Source organism: Meles meles, chromosome 10, assembly GCF_922984935.1.
Source record: "Meles meles chromosome 10, mMelMel3.1 paternal haplotype, whole genome shotgun sequence".
Taxonomy (NCBI): domain Eukaryota; kingdom Metazoa; phylum Chordata; class Mammalia; order Carnivora; family Mustelidae; genus Meles; species Meles meles.
This window is the reverse complement of record NC_060075.1, coordinates 38,005,301-38,024,265: the sequence shown is the minus strand read 5'-3', so window position 1 is coordinate 38,024,265 and position 18,965 is coordinate 38,005,301. Positions and strand designations below refer to the sequence as shown.

The window sequence follows — 18,965 nt, the reverse complement described above, 5'->3', positions numbered from 1 at the left end:
AGGGCAGCTGCACTCAACAGCAAAGTCCGGTCTCCAGATCTGCGCATCCTAAGGCCTCTTCAAAGGGTAATGGTGACTTGCCCTGTGCCATCAATGGAACCAAAGCTACTCACAGCAGGTTCTGAAAATTCCCTAAAAGAATAATCAATCGCTGTGCTGCCCAAGGTCTCAGAAAGGAAGAAAATAAATCTGAAACTGTTCCATCACCTCGTAAGCATATCTATTTATTCTTACTTATTCTTTTGCTCATCATCTTTATGATGATTACGATGTAGAAACAGTAAAGAAGGACTTAGGCTTGATGTCTTCTAGGGTCATGACTTCTCAGGTGGATTATCAGAGAAGTGTGTGTGACAGAGGCCAGGGAGAGGGGAAGAGGAAGAAAAGGGGGAAGGTGAAGGGAGAGGCAGGCACATATGGGAGCCCAGCCACGTCACAAAGCAGAAAAAAGGTCCAACTCCTGGTCTGAACTTGGAGACCACAAAAACATATTTTGGGAATCCTGCACCCAGGTTATTTTCCTACTTTCATCAAGCACATAGGAATAAAAGAAGGGGAACTCTGTTGCTTAAAACCTAAAAGGATATTTTAGGAGATTTCAAAATGTTTACAACAAAACTAAGAGAGCAGCTAATTTAAATTCTAAATTAACACATTCCTGTGGTGATGCAATGTGAACATTAGTGGCAAAGGGGAATTTACATAGTCTTCAAAACCTTAGCTTAACAGGAATGAGAAGAAGAGTGACCTCATGCCTCCCTTTTACTTTTCCTATAGTTTGTTAAATATTTTAGAGACAACATGCTATATAGACAATGTTATGGGGAATTTTTGTTAAACTATCTGGAAACCAAGCTCTCTAAGACACTCTTCAATATGTTAGCAAGTATTATCTCTAAATAATCTTTCACATTTCTAAAGCAAGTGCTAAGCTGCAATTTGGATCTGTTTTTCAAGCCTTTATTTTCTTCCCTTTTTAGCACTACTGGTTTGTGTTTCTAACTTACCGATTCATTTCCTTCAAAAAGCATATAAAGTAGATTTTGAAACTATTATCATCGTTAATTACAGATCTTATCAATTCTGTCCTTGTTACCTAAAAATATATATATATTTTTAACCAGGAGAGAAATACTCCAGAATTATTTTGTATTTATTAAACAACGTATGTGGCTCAGAGTTGCTTAAAATTGTCAGCATTTTAATAAACATCATGTTTTAAAATGGTAAAGTTGGGTCATGTGTGATTTGTGTGATATAATTTTAATTCTAAATTTAATTTTTTTAATGTAAAAGGTGGCATGCATTGTGTTCAACTTTAAAGCAAATACCAAAAAATTTGAAACATAAAAAAAATCTCAACAAGGGTGGAGGCTCTTGAATAACAACCAAAACATCCACTACAGGTTTTTCCTAAATATTAAAAACTTGCCCTAAGAGAAGACTTCGAGAACTAAGGAGAAAAAAAAAAAAAGAGTATATTTGAAACAGCTTACCATTTTACAGCTCTGAAACTCTAATGGGACAGTTTCCAAGTACTTACCCCCCCCCTGATATTATCTAACACAGGGAAGACAAGAATAATGCAATTGTTTACCGCAAATTTGAAAAATATAATGTGTTGACCTTGATAAGCAAACCAACTTTGCACTTTATTGGTTTGCTTTGCACTTTAGAAATAGTCTTCCTTGCATTATCAATACAAAGTAACTCGAATAACAGACCTGATATTAATGATATACTTTCATTTAGTAATAATTATCATGGTTCTATACCCCTTTTGAGTTTTTCAAAGAACTTCTGTATGCATCACCCCATTTAACCTTCATGGGAACCTCCAGAGGGTAGGCAGGTAGAAATACACAGAGTTCTACAAATGAGAAAACTGCGGCTCACAGAGGGCAAGTATACAAGGTCCTATATTCCAAAGCTTGCCAATTACAAATGCTCACCATTGTAACATGAAGAAATCCTAGATATATTTCCATATGCAGTTACCTGATTGGTCGATTCTCTTTACTGTCGAAGAGTGAGAAGATCACCTCGAGCTCCTCCCCCAGGTTAGAACACATGAGGCTCTTCATCTGCACAAAGAGGTGGTGATTGCTGGCCTGCACTGGGGTGTCTTTCTTCCGATGTCGGTGCTCCATCTGAATAACACGCCCCAACAAAAACATGATCAGCATGGACTGAAGAAAACAATGTGATCCAACAAACTAGTTAGCTGTCGTATGATTATGATGTCTGGTGGTCCTTTTTTCCCCCCTGTGGATTTGGCATCTGGTTGGATGATACACTCCAAATTTTCTTCCAACTTCTAAAATAAGAAACCATGAGGTCTGCAGACCATCAAGGAATCTTGCTTTAAGAATCTGGTTTGTTCTATCATCTAATCTATCTATCTATCTGTCTGTCTATCTGTCTCTTTATCTATTGAGGGAGAGGTGGGAAAAGGGGGAGAGAGAGAGAGAATTGTAAGCAGGCTCCACACCCAGCACAGAGCCCAACATGGAGCTCCATTTCACAACCCTGAGATCATGACCTGAGTTGAAATCAAGAGTCAGATGCTTAATGGACTGAGCCACCCAGGCACTCCAAGAATTTGGTTTTAAATCATTAATGTTAAAATGATACCAACTTGCTGAGTAGGTTCAGGCAGCATGAAGTTCGAAAGATTCTACTGTTCCCCTATCAACTTCCAGGGTGAGAAATTATTATTCATCTTTTGAAAAACAAAACAAAACAGACTAAACTGTATCTGGTCGTTTCACTGACAGTAGTTGAACAATGAAGCCATAATTTCACATTTTTCATAATTAAAAGTCCTTTTAAAGTATACAAAATTGCAAAATTATGGTAGTTTTCTGAGATATGCTGTGGTAAGTGATATTCAGTCACGAGAGCAAGAACATGTTTCTAACTTGCCGTGGAGCTACAGGGAGGCAGACAGGGGAAGCCGGTGAGCTGGCCAAGGGGAGGAGCAGCACCCATGTCCACATCTCATTCCTACCTAGCAGAGGCCACACTTGGGAGGTAGGATCAGAAGTGGGCATTAACGCAAGTGAAGAAGGAAAGGAATCACTGAAAATTGTGGGGTGAACAGAACATGGAGGAGACCAGTCAGGCAACACACACTTGTTAACTGTCTCCTATGTGCCAAGCAGTGGGAAAGCACTGATGAGAAAAACAGAAATAGCCTCCATCTTCATGGATCTTATCTACCAGGGGGAATAGACATCAACACAATCATCTTGCATACAGACGGGAAACCACAACTGTGACAAATGGAGAGGAAGAACCAGCTTACCATTAGGATCTGGAAGGATGCGATCTGACCTGTGTCTGGGCAGTCAGAGCAGGTGTCCTGAGAAAGTGACACTTTGGCCAAAACCCAAAGAGGAAGCAGGAGCAAGGAATAATGTAGGACAGTGGTTCTCCAGCAAGGTGCTGGAAAAAAACCAGTTGTTCTTCCCCCTAACCTATTATAGGCAGATTATTGACCATAACATAGAATAAAAAATGTCATGGTAATGTTAGAATGTTGTGATGGTTTCTAAACTTTTGCTCACCATTTTTGTACTTGGACCAGTTACAAACGGTCCACGGTCCAGCTAGTTCTTGGACCACCTTCAAGAGAAGTGATTCCGGGTAAGAGCACAGGGAAAACATACACAAAGGACTGTGTATTCGCAGAACAGGTGCGAAGAATGAGGAGGAATTTTGCTTTCCTAACACAGATAACACAGATTACTAATGGCCACCTCTTCTGGCTCACTTTACAGTTAAAAAAAAAAAAAAAAAAAAGCTCAGGAATTAATTCCACAGTAATGGAGTAGTATCTTTTCCTAGGGGTAAGGCACATAACCCTGTTTCTACATGAACCATTTTTTTTTTTAATGTTTCTTAGTTCAACAATTCCTGACTGACCAAGATTTGAAAGGAAAAACACCATCTAAATTTACAATTGTAAATGCAACAGAGAGAGATTACGAGAAGTTTTTCATGCTTTTATCTTTTATTTGAAGTACTCAAAAGGTAAACAGTTAAAAACACAATTAAGCAAATGCATCTGTAATCACTGTATACTCAACAGGTACGATGGACATCTTTCTGCTAAAGTGAAGAGTCACTTTCTTGTAAAGTGCATCTCAGCATTGGGTTATGTGTTAGTGATGATTGCTAGAAAAACCTTCCTGCAGAGAAATATTCTAACCATAGGGGAAAAATAAAAAGCATAGTTCTGCCTTGTTTTCTGAGAAGGTTGCTCTATTTTGTACTTTTTTTTTTTTTTAAGATTTTATTTATTTGACAGAGAGTGATCACAAGTAGGCAGAGAGGCAGGCAGAGAGAGAGGAGGAAGCAGGCTCCATGTGGAGCAGAGAGCCCGATGTGGGGCTCGATCCCAGGACCCTGAAATCATGACCTGAGCCGAAGGCAGCGGCTTAATCCACTGAGCCACCCAGGCCCCCTATTTTGTGCTTTTTAAAGTTTTTTTTTTTTTTTTTTACCAAAGCAAAAGAAGCATCATACGTTCATACAACTACATCTCTAACTCACGAAGAAGCTTTTTATTTTCTGAAAATGCTAACTTATTTACTGATATACTTAAAAGTTGAGGGTAACAGCACAAAGCACTATGAAGAAATGAATGACAATTATGGACTAGAGTGGTAGAAACAGGTATAAAAACCTTATTTAAATAAAGGACCTCAAGGAGGTCTTTAGAAACCTTTGATCTTTATTTCAAACAGTGCAAAGCTCCTAGCTAGCAATTAAAAATGGAGCAAAAAAGAAAAAAAAATTAGCTCCTTTAGTCATGCAAGGAATTCAATATATCTAGATCAGTGGTTCTCAACCTTGGTTGCACTTTAAAATCACCAGGAGAGCTTTTAAAAAATACTTATGCTCAGGACCTATCCCAGAACAATTAAATTAGAATTTCCAGGGGATAGGGGTCCAGACAGTGATAGTTTTAAAAGCTCCCCAGGTGATTCTAAAGTGCAATGAGGGTTGAGAACTATTGATTGAGATCATATGCAAAGACATGCAAATCAATGCTGACTGAAAAATGCATTGCTGCATCTTCCATGAAATTACTGCCTTCGAACCTTGGATCTTTGCATGCGTGCCTGTCCTAAGCCTGATTATGCACATGTGATGTAAGTCGTCACAAATGGCTCCAAAATTTCCCCTTCACCCGCCCACCATTCTTCCAGGTCTGCAAAAGATGTGGACATAAGTAGGTTATGATGACTTGTTTATCTCCCGGTAACTCACTACTATAGGGAACTTCTAAAAATATCTCTGTGAAAATATTATTACAAAAACAAAATTAAAAAGGCATGTTCACACTTCAAGGGCTATAATTTGGTGGTTATAACGGACAAAAATCCATCTGTGAAATGAATTATGCTTACAAAGGCACCTACCAGCCACTCTAAATGTGCTTATTGTTTAACTAAACCTTTGATTTGGAAAAGAAAGAGATTCATTCCAAAGATTTATTGAAGGGATGCAAATATTTAATCCTCATATAATGTATCAATTACTGGGTAGATTACCTATACCATGGTTTTTCAGCTTCAGAACTACTGATAATTTGGGCTGGATATTTCCTTGTTGTGAGGACTTTCCTGGGTTTTGTACAGTGTTCAGCAGCTTTCTCTGGCTTCTATGCATCAGACCCAGAAGCACCTCTCCCCACCTCAATCCACCCACCCCCCAATTGTGACAACCAAAAATGTCTCCAGACATTGTCAAATGTCCCCTGTTCTCTGTTTGAGAATCTCTGGTCCACACACTAAGGATCATAAAGCAGTTAGTTAACATGATCTTATAAAACCAAGCAAGGTTTATAAAAAGATACTCTGTGCACAGATAAATAGAGAATCTAGCTAAGGCTCTCTTTATTTACAGGAGGATTGGGATCTGGCCTTTGGCAGAAAACCAAATGTTCCAAGTGGACATATGTTAACACTGTGAGGTTTAGCACATTTTACTGCTTAGATGAACATAATTAGGTGAGAAAGATCTGCTAACAAGGCTATCCAAAACCTAAAGCAAGACATTTTTTTCTTCTTCTAAAGATGCAGTATGGATTTAGGAAGATACAAATGTTTGTGTTTCAAATAGGACATGGAGAAGACATAGTAAAAAAAAAAAACAACAAGTGCCAACAATCAATCAAACATCCCCTACAGGGGCACGCATGCCATGGTCCTTGATCTGGAAGTGACGACAAACACCAAAAAAACAACACTGACGATGACGACCGGCAAGGCATTGGCGTTGGTTCCTGTTAACTTCACCGGTAAAGTCACTATAGTCAGTCACTTTTATGCTGCCCAGAGAAAAAGAGCAGCACAATGGGCAATCTGATTACTGCTCAGCCAGGACATAAACAGGAACCGGAAGCTGCCTTGCAGAGAACAGGTTCTTCGCCAGCTTATAATAATTTGCGTTTTTCTAGGGCTGCTGTCTTTGCTTTACCAACAGTAAAATACGACCACTACCAGGAGAAACTAAATTTTCAAGGAAAAACACCTTAGGTGAGGATTTGAGCTCTAAAAATGAAAAACACCCTGGCCTGGAAGTCAGTGCTCATCAGTGGGAGTCCCTTGCACCAGTGACAGTCACTGCTCATTGATCCCAGCCCAGATGACACCCCAGAGTCATATCAACATAGCAGTCCCAGCGGTCATCACTAACAAATCAGAATGTTGAAAAAGATGGAGTCAATTTGCCATCCAATATAGGACATCAGGTGAGAAGAACAAAGATAAAATTACACACATACAAAACCAAACTAGAAAAACTAAAATCTACTTGTGTCCGACACTGTTAGTTGCTTATCGAGTATATGCCACCCTTAACTAAATACGTGACGTGACTATGTTCTTGCCAAAGAAATGTAACTGCAAATATTGTGTGGAAATTCTAGCCCAGCTCTTTCAAGTCTTTTTCCTTCCTACTGCTGGAGAGCAGATGTAATGGCCAGAGCTCTTGCAGCTGTACTGAACTTGGAAGTATCCTTGACGATGGAAGCCATGGACTGTCTGGCAGAAAAATAGAGTCTGCATCACTTTTGATACCATGAAACCACACACAGGCCCAGAACCTCCTGCCTCCTGGTCTGCATATTGTGAGAAAGAAGAAATTTCTATCATGTCTCAGCTTCTACTATTTATTTTACCGAACACAGATCTAATCTTAAGATCTGGCAAATAAGGTATCAATTATTCTTGCCACTCGCCTCTCTAATAAGGATGAAATAAAGGTGAGCAAGGAATGTATTGAACGCTTAGGTGCGCTGCAAACATTAACTGTCAAGGAAAGGTCACTTACAGGCATTTCTTATTTAATCTTCCTAACAAACATGGTAAGAATTATTTTCTTACTTAACAGGGGAAGAAACGGAAGCTCTGAGAGACTAAACAATAAACTCAAGACCACATGCCTGAGAAAAGGGAATTCAAATCTAGTATTTTGGATCTACATCCATGGTCTTTTCATAAGACCATGATGACCTCAAAAACAATGAGTGATGGCTTATGAAGTACAAAGCACTGTACAAGATTACCTTGGGGATGACAGAGGAAATATAAGACACTGCCTACCCTGAAGAAACTTCTAGTCAAGTGAGATTAAAACAGTGAGAGACAAATTTGATGCTCAATCCCTTAAAGAAAGTAACTGCAACAAAGACGCTCCACCAGAGGATGGGGCTCGCAAGTAAATTACACAGATTTTACTTGTTATACAAGCGAAGAATGAGGGGTAACTTGAACTTGAGATACTCTTACTTTGTTTCCTTCCTCCTTCTCTCCCTCCCTCCAACTGACATTTAACTGTGGTTTCTGCTGAGCACTGATGCCACAAAGGTGTGCCTCACGAAACATCTCCCTCAAGAAGCTTGCTGTGAAGGAAATTCTCTACAGAAGGCAGAATCAATTCCAACTGACATAATAAGGTGTAGATAATCTGAGCAGAGCAGTGATGAAGGAAAAAACTGAAAGTGGTAGAACTGCTTTCTAAAATGCAGACATCAGCTCTGATGAGCCGACTCGTGATTTCCCCACATTTCTCAGACCCAGATCATCTCAGGTCAAGATTATCCCCACTATTCTACGAAGACTACTGTACACTTGGGAAGCTAGCCAAAAGAGGCAGGGTCTTCCAGAAATGAGTCTACTATTTTCCATAGGTGCTGTTCCTTTCAACATTATATAGTAAGACGCAGGGGAAACCATATCAAAGTAAAATTACACTGGTGTAATGGCTTTTGAAAACCCTTCCCAGCCACAATCTCCTTTGATCTAGGGTTTTAAAAGAGCTTAGTTAAATATCAGGAAATTAGGTAATTTTATAAGTATTAAGAATATAAGGCTAGGGGCGCCTGGGTGGCTCAGTCAGTTAGGTGTCTGCCTTTGTTCAGGTCATGATCGCAAGGTCCTGGGATCGAGCCCCACATTGGACTATCTGCTCAGCGGGAAGCCTGCTTCTCCTTCTCCCTCTGTCTGCTGCTCCCCCTGCTTGTGCTCTCTGTCAAATAAATAAATAAAATCTTAAAAAAACAAAAATCAAAGCCAAAGGATACAAGGCTAAATACAAGGCAGACTGGACCAGATTTAACTTACCATGTAACTAGGAAAAAACTCAAGTGATAGGTGATGAGCAATATGATCAAACATCTTAGAATCATTAACAGACTTCAGAACTGAGGATGGATTAGGGTCTAGAAGGCGTGGGGTAAGACCAGCAGTTGCAGACAATGGAGTAGACACTTTCAATGGATTTTGTGTGTGGTGGTAATGGGAGCAGGGAGTGGGGGTAACATTTTGGGGAAGAATAAGCAGATATCATTGGCCTCAGCACTGTACTGGAAAACAACAGATAAATATATAGGATTTGTGGGCATTTCACTAAACTAACAAAATATGCAAAGATGTGCAAAAGAACTTAAAACTTCTTTGGATTTACTTTCTAATATCTAAGACTTGAGAGCTCAGTAGAGCCCATCATATGATTCTGGAACAGGTGAAGTGCCTCTGTTTTTTACCTGGGGCATGGTCACCTCAGCTCTCAATTCTCTTGACTTGCTCCAAATTAAACTTGGAACATCCTGTTCTTATAAAATCAATCAAGTATGAAGAATGCCATGGAAACCACAAAATTAGCAGTGAGGCTGTGAGCCAAGGTTCCTTGTACCTACCAATCGGTAGAGCTCTGTAATGCTGATGTCCTCTGGATCCACCATCGCATACTCTTTCCTAGGCACCAGGTCCAGTCCCAGTTGTCTAGAAAACAGAAAATTTGGGGGGGAAGTCACTTCTATAGAATATATTAAAGAAGAGTATTTTTACTGTGTCATCTCGAAATCAGGTATGTCGTCCACCATCCTTCATTCACTCCTATCTTCTGACTGACAGTAACTGGCTACCACATTTGGAGAAGCCAACATAACCAGGTTGGACACGGGGCATAACTTGAGAAAGATGACAAAGGCAGGTCAATCAAGGAGATGGGCAGGCACTGTGCCCCTGCCACTGGAAGCCCCGAGAACCATCACCACAGAAACGCTTCCGTCTTGGACTGGGGTGGAAACAAGAGTGAGACATACGTTTGTTCTAGAAATCAAGAGTTGAGAAGAGGGAAGTCTGGCCTTTAGGATTTGACCTCGCAATAAATAGCTAGTTACATCCAGAGCAAACACATTTCTAATGTGAATCTCTGGCAACATGTGTAGTCCTCAGTTACAGAAAGTTCTGGGGTCGGTCATTCAAAGAAACTCAGGAAAGGCAAGGGACAGAAGTTAAGGCAGCACAGTTTTAGGCCTGGGGTAGTGAAACGGTTTAATCCCTTAGGTCAGATGGACACAGCTGACATGTGGCTTACTGTACTGAGAACTGTTCTAAGGTTATACATCTAGCCTGAGTGAGAGCAAGTGTGGTGACTGATTTGTGAAGTCCTACCACAGATGGAGGAAAATCAGTGTAACTGCCACTTCACCTCTAGGGACCTTGGTGACATCCTCCTCTCCAGGGTGCCCGCTTGACTACAATGATATCTGTGTTGTATCATTCATCTCCTGAACCTTCCACGACCATCCCAAAGGTGTCATGATGTCTCTGTGATGCCCTGTAGATCAAGGCCAAGATACTGCTTCTCTCCCAGACTCTCCCCAGTTATCCCATTCCATGTCTCACTGTAATTCTCTGATGATAATTTTTTCTGTGTCCCTTTCATATCCTCTTCTAATACAGAAGCCTTCTGCCATGGCATTTCCAGTTATAAAACCACAGCTTTCTCCCTTGTTATTAAAAAAAAAAAAAAAAATCCTGAAATCCTGTACCTTCCCCCAAACTTCATTAGAGGTTTTGTAAGTAGAATTCATTAATCTGGCACTTACTTCAAGCCAGGCACTGACCCAGCGACCCTGAGGACAGTTGTTCTTATAATGGCAGTAGTTGTCTTTGATGTGAAAAAGCTTCATTTTCTCCAGTTATGTTTCTCTTCGAGAAACATACAAATCACACTCCCATCTCTAATTTTTGTTGAACTTTCAAATCACAAACAGCATTGTGATTTGTTCTCAAAGTACCCATGTCTCCCTATTATGGACTGAATGTGTCCCCCCGACCAAAAAAAAGTTTGTATGGAAGCCCAATACAGCCAACCCCATTATGATTATATTTGAAGACAGGGACCATAATAAGGTAATACAGGTTACATGAGGTCATAAGGGTGGGGACCAGTAGAACTGGTGTTCTTATAAGAGGAAGCAGAGACCCCAGAGATTTCTCTATCTCCACACAAGCACAGCGGAAAGATCACGTGAGGACACAGCAAGAAGGCAGCTGTCTGCAAACCAGCAAGAGAGCCCTCACCAAATCTGAATCTGCTGGTACCTTGATCATAGACGTCTAGCCTCTAGAACTGTGAGAAAATACATGTGTTGTTTAAGCCACCGACTCTATGATATTTTGTTATGGCAGCCCTAGCAGACTAATACATCCCCCTTGGTCTACCTCACCAGGGATTCTGATAGGGTCTGTTCCCCATTCTCTGCCCACTCTCAAGAGAGAACCACTGCACTACAATGTAAGACATCATTTGATACCAGGTCGGTATTGCTGAGGAAAGATTATCTAGCAAAGGAAAGAGGATATATAACTACACATGAATCATGGCACCAACCTTATCCACAGCTCCTTCTTTGAGAAGCTGTCCTACCCTGGGATACATGAGGAACTGCTGAGGCAGTCTAGTCATCTGACATCTCCCCTACCCCAGGCACACGTGACTGGCTTATAGATAAACACCTGACCTAAGGACAAATAATCCATGGACTGGCCAATAGCTTATGAGTGGCTGGTAGAAAACGCTCAGTCTAGACAGGAATAGTAGATTTTGGCTTTCAATGAGATGCCTTCTTTGAGAATTTGGACCTGGAAAGTCAGAGCATCAGCCATATGGCATGAGGAAGAAAAGACAGACGAAGGACAACTGGTGTCCATCACTGGAGAATGAGTAAACACCAACTCTAGCTGCAAAGGCTCTGGAGCAGGTGTGAAGTCCAGAAACCTCCTCGTCTTGGAGTCCCAGGAGCCTTTAACTTGCAAGTCTTTCTCTCCTAAAGCCGTAATTATTCAGCTTCTGCTGGCTTCCTGGGTCCTAGATGTATGAAGAGAGCGTCCTCTGTTTTGATTTTTTTTTTGTTAATTCCTAGGTATATCCTTAGGATACCTGTCCCAGTGTTTGAGATTTTCCTAGCTCACAGAACAGGATCGGGGCAGTGCTTTAATATCAGGAAGAAGAAATGAGGTAAAATGAGAAAGGAGAAAATGCTCAGGATACGGGAAACCAGAGCAGGGAAGGGAGGGGCACACTCTTTATCATTTCAGTCACTGGAAAGAAAGAAAGAATGGATTCTCCCTCCTACATGATCTTAGTGAGAAAAGTCAACACAGGGCTCTATGGAGAACAGAAACAGGTACCATTATTTTAACTCTGTGTGACACTTCCAGGTGTGGATACTTCTTTTCATGGCTCTGTTAAGGAACAAAAGGAATAGCTCCCCCTGCTCTTCCTCCCAAGCTTCCCACATGCAGAGAGCTTCTCTTTACCACTGGTTAGCAGTGTGATACACAACATGAGAATGAATGTTCTTAATTTATGGTCATCCAGAGATCTACATGCTGACAGATAATTTTGCAGGACAATCTGATTTAGTTTAATCTAGATAACTTAATTATCTAGAGATAATTCTCTTGCATTATCTGAATTTGCTTTTCATTTAGCACTACTCGATAAGACAACTGATTTAATACTTACAAGAATCCGGTAAATGCACAATCTGTGTGCTGTAAGTTGTTTTTAAGTTAAGTGGTCAAAGAAAACAGAAGGAGACCTCAGAAAATTCATGAATTTAAGGACGAGATATATAAATTATATTGTTCACTTTCATGCATCGATGTTTTACCAACTTACCATAAATTAGCCACAGAACTGCCCAAAGTAAAGCTAGAATTTATATGAGTCAAACGGAGTCATGATTCAGTCATAATTAATGTTTTTCTCTCTGTCATCATCTTCCTAAAACCGAAAAAGTATCTTTCTGCCTGCTCTATATTTCTAAGCTATATTTGATAAGCTACTTCATCCAACTTTCTTCCTATTTACAAACTCATCTTTAAAGAAGGACCAGCATAATGACTAAGAGCCAATATAAGTCAGTGAAAACTCAAAGTTTTTTTTTTCAAAATGAAAAAGAAACACAGGATAGATAGCATGGGCCCCTTTCAAACAGCCTTGAGATTACCCCCACCCAGCCTGCCTCATCTCATACAGCAAGATGGGGGTCTCAGTGCAAATGGCTGCCATGTTTTCTTCCCCAGGAAATGCTGTGTGTTTGGAATCATACTGTCCTGGAGCAGAAATGGCCCGCAGACCTCCTCTAGTTCAATGTACTCCTTCCACGGGTGAAAAAAGTGAAGTCACGAAGGGCTCAGGAATTCGCCTCATGTCTCAAAAAAGCAGCATTCCTAGTCTAATGTCCTGTTGCCATTCCACACCTACGGTTTTTTTTTTTTTTAATTCCCCACAGAAATCAATCTTGTAGAGGTAAATAACTTAGGGCTACCATACCACTCATATGTAAAAGATGAATGGCACATCTTACTCAACGAAATAGCCCAAGTACTCAAGGTGAGCCTGAGGCTTAAAGTAGGTCCATGTGCTCTTATCTGTAGTCATCACATCTCAGGGGAATCAAAACTGGCTTCTGAGAGAGCAACTTCCTGCAGTCAGAGGAAGCTGCACTCTAGCTTCAAATCGATTTTTCCAGATTCAATAAGAGGTGAATTCATCTGTGGTGTATGTTCTGCCATTTCCCCCTTTTCTGCCGGCTTTTCTTTTATTCTGCAACCCTAAGATCCTTTGAAGGTCCAATTAGCCAGTGGGGACTGAGAGGGGACAGGAAGGGAGGACATGACCATGACACTGAGAGACCTTTTAACTTCTTGCAACAAGCCCAGGATCATAGTCAAAGTGTATTCTAATTTTTCACCACATATTAGCATTCATACTTAGTATAATACCAGCCCTGATCAGAGCTTTAAATGATGAGATTTACTGAAGTGCTTGGCGGTTATTTTAGATTAGTCATAGTTTTATTTAAGAATAAATCTTGGTCTGCTTTTTACTGAGTTCTCCAAAGCAGCTCCTCAAAGGGGCCAATATCTACACACAGGCGGATTCAAGGGCAATAATCAATCCCCCACTGGTGTACCTGTTTTAAGACTTTTAAGATTTTTTTTTTAAAGATTTTATTTATTTATTTGACAGAGAGAGAGATCACAAGTAGGCAGAGAGGCAGGCAGAGAGAGAGGAGGAAGCAGGCTCCCTGCGGAGCAGAGAGCCCGATGCGGGGATCGATCTCAGGACCCTGAGATCATGACCTGAGCCGAAGGCAGAGGCTTTAACTCACTGAGCCACCCAGGCGCCCCCTGTTTTAAGACTTTTAATAGGCAGTGTTAGCACCAGTGTCTCCCTCCAGATTACTCTGCTGACATATTACCACGATACGGAAGGGGTATATATTAAAAGCAAATACACATGCCAAACCTAAAGCTTATTTTTAAATAAGACCTATTTAGCAGAAGTCTTATCCGGCTGATCCCTATAAATATTTCATATTCTGCAAGAACGTGCACACTGTCGACCTCACAGGACACTAGAGAACAAACAACATCCTGATGCCCTCCCCAGCCTGAGAGGATCCAGCTCTCAGCTCCATCGATGACCGTCTTCCCTAAGCCCCCACAAGGAGAAAACTGAAAAAACCCCATATGGTGTTTTCGGCGTTATTACCACACAGTGGCTCACACCTATGTGACATCTGTCACCAGAGACACCACCCCCCCCACCACCACCACAGGGAATGGTACTCACTCATTGCCCCAGTCCAGGCGGGCAGTAATGTGACGCTTCACATCCTTCATCCGGTCGTGGGTCAGATGGCCCACGAGCACCTGCCGGCGCAGATCCAGGATTTCATTCATGATGTGCCACAGCCGATGGAAGAGATCGCCTTCATTTCTCTGGAAAGTACCCAAACACGGAAGCGGTGGTCAGTCCCCAGAGTGAGCGGCGAGGGAAAGGGAAGGACAAGTCCAGCTCAGCCTCCATGTGCTTGCTACTCGTTGGGCAGATTCTCTGTGAATGGGTCCCTCTCCCCTCACACATACGCCTCTGCTCTCATCCAGGTGCATGACCAGGTGCTGTCCAAGAATCCAACTTCCCTTTCCAGGAGTCCTCACCATGCCTCCACGCCTGGAGCCTCCACGCGCCACCCCTCTGCCACCTCCAACCCTCCTTTCTTTAGCTCCATCCACATTCCGCTGTCCTTCAAGGCTCCACCCGAATCCACCTCTGTCAGGAACCTTCCGTGATAACTCTCACCCACATTCTTTTCTCTCTTCTCTCAACAGTGGTTGCATACAATGAAGCCCACTTCAACAGAAAACACTGTGTTCTTACTGTATCTTACATGCTGGTCTTACTGCTTTACTGTATTTCCCGTCACAAGCTGGCTCTGCACAGAGAACTCTCAAACCTATTCACTGCTATTCTCTGGTCACTATTCAGACTTCTATGAACAAACAGTGTTTTCTTTCTTACTTGTTAAATATTCATGTTGATTCAATATTCTCCTGGGAAATTCATCAAGCAAGGCGACTTAACATAAGGAAGATGGGTGAAACTCCCAGCTTCAAATGCTGCTTTTGCTACTTATTTGTTTTAAAGGCTTGGCGAGTAAGTTCTGTCATCTGTGAAACAGACAGTCCTACCTTCCTATAAGGTTGTTTTGTGGGCTGGAGATAATGTTGGTGAAGAGAGGACAGCACAGTGATGAAGAACACAGACTTGGGAGCCTGACTGCGCAATCTGCATTCCAAGTTTGCTATTTACTCGCTGAAAAACCTTTGGCAATTTATTAACCTCTTCGTGTGGATTTTCTTATCTATACAATGGACATTATAATAACTACCTGATCGGATCACTGTCAAGATTGATAAGTTAATATACCAAAACTGTTAGAATAATGGCCGACCTAGAATAAACACCACCCAAGTATCGGCAGTTACTAATAGTGTTACTGCCGTGGGGTTGGTCCAGGACAAGCCCTCTGCTAACGTTGTGTCTTTACCCAAAGCTGGCCTGTATCTCTTACCCAGAGACACGGAGGGCAAAACTATTTCTAAGTATCTACCCTTCATCTTTCTTAACAAGAGGCTATGCTTTTACTTTCTACTAAAATATTAGTAGAGGACATGAACAGTGGTATAAAAGGATTGAGATTATCATACATCTGAAGCCCTCTGCAGTGAGAAACTGCCAGAAATAGCAGAAGTTCTGTGGGATGGGAAAAGATGCTCGGTCAGAACACATTTTTTTTTTTACATTTAAAAAAGTCATAACGTGTCTTCTACTTTATCAAGACTTGGTGACTTGGAGTGTTTTAATGTACTGTGTGGGTTAAGACAAATGTGCTGGCTGAACAGCAAAGCATTCTCCATGACACTATCCCTGGTCCTCTGAGATAAAAATAATTGTGCTCTCGACATTTACAGCTCTCTACTATGCTTGTTCTACGATTACCTCTCACTCTTTACTCATGTTATACGCTCCCATACAAGTCACGACAGGCACACCGTAATGCAATACTCTGGTAATTCACGGGGCAGAGTCCACGGTCTCCACTGGGTGTGATCTTCCAACCACAGATGCTGGGTCTCCCTCGGGTAGGCCCAGCAGCTGGAGAAGAAAGGGATCCTTGATTTATGGGAGGTCATTTTGTGGATTTCAGAGCTAGATTCCATCTAAGCCATGTGAAACAATAAGGGAAGATCAAGAAAGACTTGAGGAGGTCAGTGGCCCGTGGAAAGGTCCACAAGAGTCCAAGAAATTACATAAGGAAGATATAAAATAAGTCAAGTCCTATGCAGCAAAATGAAGAGGCAGCTCTGTTGGGAAAGCCATCGGCCCTGCTCTTGGGGACGGTGTCTTACAGTTGTGCGGTAGGATGGACTTCATTTTCTAATGATGTCTCCTCTAGTACTTAAGTTGAAGAGAATGCTTAGACAATAAGGAAGCTGGATCCTTCCTAAAAATGAAACCAGCTGGTCAGCTTTCCCTTTAGGGAAGTGGACACAGGAACCCTGATATACCTCAGTCCTAACCAGCAAACCCACCCTCCTCATGGGAAAGTATCGGGTATGTATCAGGTCTGGGCTGACAGCTGGTCATAAAATGATAAGTCTTGAAAAAGTGGACTGTAAACACTGAACAGTTACGAAGACTATTTAGAAAATATGAAAAATGCTCTTGGTTTAACAATAAATGAAAAGGGTAGGATATGATATTCAACTCTTGGAATAAAACAGTATCTGAAAGTTCCTGCAATAGGTGCGAAATGTAGCAAAATGCTAATTGTGAGTCCCAGTGTTTTAGAGAATGGGTAAGTTTCCATTTGCCTCAAAATGAAAACAGCATGGGTTTGGGGGCAGCAGATCTACTGTTAGACTCAGGCTTTACCACTTAGCGTGGGACCCTGAATAGGTTATCTCTGCTAAAGATTTGAGAATAAAAAGTTGGCAGAGCACCAGGGAAGAAAGTTATAAAATATCCAGCCAAAGGCATGCACAGAAGTACTTAAGTGAAAGATGGCTGCTGTAGTTCTCCTAAGATTTTTGTGGTTATATTACCAGTATTTTATTAAGTGGTATTTTCAAGAACATTATTTAGGCTCTTAGCAATGATATGAAAAAGAGCAACTAGCATTTCTTAAGTATTTACCATGAGCTTTTAAGCTAAATGTTCTACTTATATTAAGTATATCTCATAAACTTCTTACAATTTACTAGATCTTATCCTCATCAAACATTAGCCAGTGGAGAAGCCAGGCACCTTAAAACCATTGGAAAAGAACAAGGATGAACTTGAATCAAAACACTGGGCTCAAAACACCTGTATAAGGGAAAGAGAACCCAGAAGGCCCAACACAGCCGAGTTGGCCTCATTTCAAGGTCGAAAATCTGTTCCCTTCAGGTTCAACTTCATATTTGTCCCTAACATCACTGACTACAATGCCAGTATCCAGGGGAACTTTTAAATAATTCTATCTCTGTGTCCATTACTCAGGACATGAGGAGATGGAAAAGTTACTCCTAGAGCTTACAACACACAGATTTTCAAGCCAATCAAGTACGTCCCCAAAATAGATGTTCGCAACCTGAAAAGCAGGTAAAAATAGCTAGGTGAGGCAGAATCAAGAGGAAATTCAACTTTGTTCCCCACAAGCTACCACATAAAAGGCAAAGTACTGGTGTTCTAGCTCCACTAATGGAGGACACTTAAACTGCCATTATTTTTATAACTCTTCTGTTGGGTATTTAAGATGCAACAATGTGAACATTTCCAATAGTTTCATTTCCACGTTAACATTATATGTTATTTTAAGTGAAATAATACTTGGCATCGGGCTCTCTGCTCAGCAGGGAGCCTGCTTCCCCTCCTCTCTCTCTGGCTGCCTCTCTGCCTACCTGTGATCTCTATCAAGTAAAAAAATAAAATCTTTAAAAAAAAATCTGGAAGGGAGATATGCATTTCTTCTGTAACCTCTCAGCACAGATCCCTTGAGTTCAATTACCTTGACTTTGCATTTACCTCATTCCAGCAAAGCTCAGACCGGGATTTCATCTAAGACTGTCTTGTGGATTTTCGTAATGAGTCCTAAAGCCACCAGCTCCAGGAGGGCGTGGTCAGTGAAATCCAACATCAAAAGGGGTTTTATTTTTAAGATTTTCTTGCCTCAGTGAAATATCCTATTGCATTTTATATGTAACAGACAACGAAAACTGTCATTCTGTGCCAATGTCCTTCACTAATTGGGATTTTCTCTTTGACAAGCTGTTTCAAATCGTTTTGTCAGGCTAAGTACACCTTTGTATTTTGAATGCACTCCCTTCAAATGATTAAGCTGTTCTATAAATGTCTTTGAAAATAAAAGGAGAAATAGCATTCATCTTCCTCAAAGCTTCACCACCTCCAAATGTGTGCATATTCAGAGACCCAGAGTGAGGGCACTAGATTCACATCAGAATCCCAGCCCAGCCATTTTCCCACTGCGTAGGCCACAGCCAAGAACCTCACTCTGCCTCATGTTCCTTGTTTGTAAGCTGGGGATGTTCACAGTCATCATTTCCTTGAGTGGTTGTATGGAGTTGATGAGGCATTGCATATGGCGTACCTCCCCATGGTTTGCAACATAGAAAGCTCCTAGTAAGTGTAATTTGTTGTAACAGGTAAATAAATACATAAAAACACACTCCCCAAACATTGACCTGACCCTCTTTTTTTTTTTCCCCAAGAAATATTCCTTTCTCTTGTATATTTAAAATATT

At 41.1% G+C, this 18,965-nt stretch overlaps 1 protein-coding gene across 4 annotated transcripts in view; it reads right to left on the bottom strand.

The window, feature by feature from the left end:
- DOCK4 (dedicator of cytokinesis 4) overlaps window positions 1-18,965 on the bottom strand; it is a 432,562-nt gene that overhangs the window by 212,363 nt on the left and 201,234 nt on the right. For all 4 annotated transcript variants that reach the window (XM_046020394.1, XM_046020397.1, XM_046020396.1 and 1 more), the window contains exons 6-8: window positions 14,452-14,600; window positions 9,212-9,296; window positions 1,999-2,150 (exon numbers count right to left, since the gene is read on the bottom strand). In XM_046020394.1, coding sequence (XP_045876350.1) covers window positions 1,999-2,150; window positions 9,212-9,296; window positions 14,452-14,600 — 386 coding nt within the window. The remainder of the gene's footprint in view (window positions 1-1,998; window positions 2,151-9,211; window positions 9,297-14,451; window positions 14,601-18,965) is intronic.